The sequence below is a fragment of the Bidens hawaiensis genome, unplaced genomic scaffold, assembly GCF_021521415.1.
Source record: "Bidens hawaiensis isolate Kalapana, Puna unplaced genomic scaffold, B.hawaiensis_p1.1 tig00052434_1, whole genome shotgun sequence".
Taxonomy (NCBI): domain Eukaryota; kingdom Viridiplantae; phylum Streptophyta; class Magnoliopsida; order Asterales; family Asteraceae; genus Bidens; species Bidens hawaiensis.
Genome location: NW_027499429.1, coordinates 3,201 through 7,187, shown reverse-complemented (window position 1 = coordinate 7,187; position 3,987 = coordinate 3,201). Strand labels below are relative to the sequence as shown.

At 35.8% G+C, this 3,987-nt stretch overlaps 1 protein-coding gene across 1 annotated transcript; it reads left to right on the top strand.

Annotated features, from left to right (window-relative positions):
* Positions 1-812: 812 nt before the first annotated feature.
* On the top strand, positions 813-3,570 carry LOC143599618 (7-deoxyloganetin glucosyltransferase-like). Its single transcript, XM_077077530.1, has 2 exons — positions 813-1,404; positions 2,622-3,570. The coding sequence occupies exons 1-2, from the start codon at positions 900-902 to the stop codon at positions 3,557-3,559; spliced, it is 1,443 nt and encodes a 480-aa protein (XP_076933645.1). The 5' UTR covers positions 813-899; the 3' UTR covers positions 3,560-3,570.
* The last annotated feature ends 417 nt before the right edge of the window (positions 3,571-3,987 follow it).

Sequence of the window (3,987 nt, the reverse complement as noted above, 5' to 3'; positions counted from 1 at the left end):
GCATTTTTGAAAATAAATTTCTAGTTTTAGATATCATTTGAAAAAAATTTCAGAAATAGGTATTATAAACTAGCCGTGACGAGTAGTTTGTAGAACCAATTAAACATTGCCAAGTGTCCTTAAACTAACCGTAACGAGCACGTTCACCAATCGTTTACTCATCACGACTAAATAAGTTTCATGCCTCGTAATCAACGCCCACGAGTTATTTAAAAGTCCTTTTGTCGCGACGAATAGTTTACTCGGTTTACATTCCCTACACGAGTAGTTTATTGGTAGTCAACGCGTCACGACTAGTTTAACCTTATAATCTACTCGTTGCAACTAGCTTAAACCTCATGATTTACTCGTCGCGACTAAAAGACTTATGAATTACTTGTTGGTGTTGATTACGAGGCATGAAACTTATTTAGTCGTGACGAGTAATTGATTAGTGAACATGCTTGTTACGGTTAGTTTAAGGACACATGACAAGTTCGGATTGGGTTTTATAAACAAATCGTCACGACTAGTTTATAATATCTATTTTTAGAACTTTTGCAAATGATACCTAAAATTAGAAATTTATTTTTACAAATACTTATTTTTGAAATTTTCCCTTTTAAGAATTTTCCCTAATAGTTATAATGATTTTCCACATGGGGGACAATTCCAAAAGTACTAATGCTGAATCTGTCAACAAATGGACAAAAACTAGTCCTTCAAACTTTGACGTCTCTCATAATTGAGTTATAGGCCACTTTTTAATAATTTAATAATCGATTGATATTTTAATCAATTATTTATCTCTTCATTATTTTGGAACGCTACACTCTTCACTCATGCCTTATAAAAACACTAATACATGTTTTGAAATTTGGTGTACTTGGTTTTGTGTGTGTGTGTGAGTTCCTGGTTCCATGAGTTCAACACAAGAAAACAAGCCACATGTGGTGTGCATGCCAGCCGCGGCACAAGGTCACATTAACCCAATGCTAAAACTCGCTAAAATCCTCCATTCCAAAGGCTTCTTTGTCACCTTTGTTAACACCGAGTTCAACCACCGACGCCTTCTTAAATCTCTAGGCTCTGACGCTCTAAACGACTTCCCTTCCTTCCACTTCGAATCTATCCCTGACGGTCTTCCCCCACCCGAAAACCCTGATGCCACCCAACCTACTCCCATTATACTAAAATCTCTCAATGAAAATGGTTTGGGTCCATTTAAAAGTGTCATAGCCAAAGTGAGTGCTCTTTATTCCCCAGTGACATGCATATTGGCTGACTACCTTATGACTTTCACCCTTTCTGCGGCTGAGGAATTAGGTGTTCCATCAATTCTTTTCTGGACTGCGGGGGCTGGTTCCCTCATATGTTATTTGGAGTACCCTAATCTTATACAAAAGGGTTTGATGCCTCTTAAAGGTAATTTGTCTATTATATTTTCCCTGATGTAGGAAAAATATCTATTAGAATAACAACGGAAACTCATGTAGTAAATTATTGTTTGCTTTAAAAAAAGTATTTTTTTTTAATTAAATGCATACAATATACATTCTATTTTCTGTTATAAAAGCCACTTAATAACTTTTTTATATATAAAAGCTTCTATCCATTAAACTTATGTAAGAGCATTCACATCTAACCCCTCATATTATGTAAGGGGTGTTTTTTTAATTTAGAGAGTGATTCAAGATGTTGTGAGTGAAGAGTTTTTATATTTTAGAAAAAATAGTGATTTTTCTGTATATTTGAAAATTTACTATTCATTCCCTATAATTTTTTAATATATTTTGAAAGTGGTTGTGAGTGAAGGAAAGAGAAAAGATAATGATAAAAGATATAAAATGTATTATTTAATTGAGATGGAGAAAGAAAATAAAGTGAGTTTTAGTGTAATTTTTCGTTTGAAGAGAGTGAGTGGAATGAGAATGCTCTAAGAAAAGAACAGCCATGTGAGCGGAACTCGGATATACCAGTTTCAAGTTTAATTTTTTTCTTCAAGCTTTTGTTCAAATTTATAACTAGAGAATTTAGTGGGTGTTTGGAATCCTTATTTTACCTCCTTATCACCTATTTAAGGTATATGTCAGGTATACGTTATAAGCTACAAAGTTGTAACTTATGATTTATATACTTACAAAGTTTAATTTTCCCAAACACCCTATAAGTTATAAGTCAGAAGCAGATACAATAAGCAATCCCAAACACCCCTTAATGCGCAAAAAGATGTTGAGCGACTTTAAAAGAAAAAAAAAAGAAAAACCAGAAAACAATTTCATCTACTATTAATAATACTACACCAGAGTCCTTCACGGAGCTTACAAGGGCCGGAAACAAGGCCATAACTAATTATGGGGCAAACTTGAAAACAAATTTCTATATATTATTATCATTATTATTACTAAATGTTATTATTAATTATATTACTGTTGAACTTTAATTGCCTTTTATATTTTATCATACTATGATTTTTAGAGCTTAGGGTCTCTCTGGAAGCCACCTCTCTCTTATATTGGATAGAGGTACACTGTGCCCACATCCAACGCTTCCCAGACCCTACTTATAGCTTTGCTATTGGTTGAATTTTCCACTGAGTATGATTGATTGAAACTTGAAAATAAATTTCTTTGTGCATGCAGATCAAAGTGATTTGGTAAATGGGTATCTGGACATGGCTGTGGATTTTATCCCTACCATGCCTGGTATACGTCTAAAAGACATTCCACCTTTTGTTAGAATGGTCCATCCCGGTGACGAGTTTATGGTTGAATTTTCGGATTGGGCAATACAGAGAGCGATTAGAGCATCGGCCATTATTTTTAACACTTTCGATGAGCTAGAAGGCGATATTCTAGACGCGCTATCTAAATTCTTTCCATTGCGCTATGGTATAGGCCCCTTGCATCTGCTCCAGAGCAAAATTGCTAATAAGTCACTAGATTCGATCAAATCAAATCTTTGGGTTGAAGAGCCTGAATGCTTAAAATGGTTAGATGGCAAAGAGCCGTTATCAGTAATTTATGTAAATTTTGGTAGCGTCACTGTAGTGACTCCTCCACAGCTAGTTGAATTTTGTTGGGGACTAGCTAAGAGCAATTGTTCGTTCTTGTGGATAATACGACCTGACCTTGTGATTGGTGGTTCTGCTGTTCTTCCGCCGGAGTTTTTGGAACAGACTAACAATAGAGGGATGTTGGCTAGTTGGTGCCCACAAGAACAAGTTTTAAGTCACCCGTCAATAGGAGGGTTTTTAACGCATAGTGGATGGAATTCGACAATCGAAAGTATTTCTTACGGAGTCCCAATGATTTGTTGGCCATTTTTTGCTGATCAACAACCGAATTGCTGGTGGAGTTGCAATAAGTGGAGGATTGCCATGGAGATCGATGACAATGTTAAGAGTGATGAAGTTTCGAAGTTAGTGATCGCGTTGATGAATGGAGAAAAGGGAAAAGAGATGAGAAAGAATGCTATTGATGTTAAGAACAAGGCTGAGGAGGCATGCAGTTTTCCCTCCGGTTCATCTGTGGTTAATTTGGAGAAAGTGATTCAACTACTACAAACATCTCCAAAATAATTTATAAATTGTTTTAGTTGAATATGTTTATCTACTTATGCCACCAGTTCTTAAAGATCAACTTTATTTTGTGTGCTTAGTACTGGTTAATTTTACAAAAGACCTCCAATTTTTGTTTCATCACTAGGATTCAATCATTGTGATGGTATAATCTAGGGATGAGCTCGGTACCGGTACCAAAAATCCCGATCCTGAAAATCGCAAATTTTTGGTACCGGTACCAGTACCGAAATATTCAGTTCGGTACCGGTACCGGTATTTAAGGTAAAATTTGGGAAATATCGGTACCGTACCGTACCAGTCCAGAAAACTCAAAACCTTGGTACCGATTCGGTAACGACGGTATCAAATCGGTACCGATTTCGGTACCATACCGATATTTGCTCATCCCTAGTATGGATCTATACAAAGGGAGAAATGCTAAATTT

Coding starts and splice junctions, on each gene's coding strand:
- LOC143599618 (XM_077077530.1), top strand. CDS start 900: ATGAGTTCAACACAAGAAAACAAGCCACATGTGGTGTGCATGCCAGCC. Junction 1,405..2,621: donor GGGTTTGATGCCTCTTAAAG/GTAATTTGTCTA, acceptor TTGTGCATGCAG/ATCAAAGTGATTTGGTAAAT.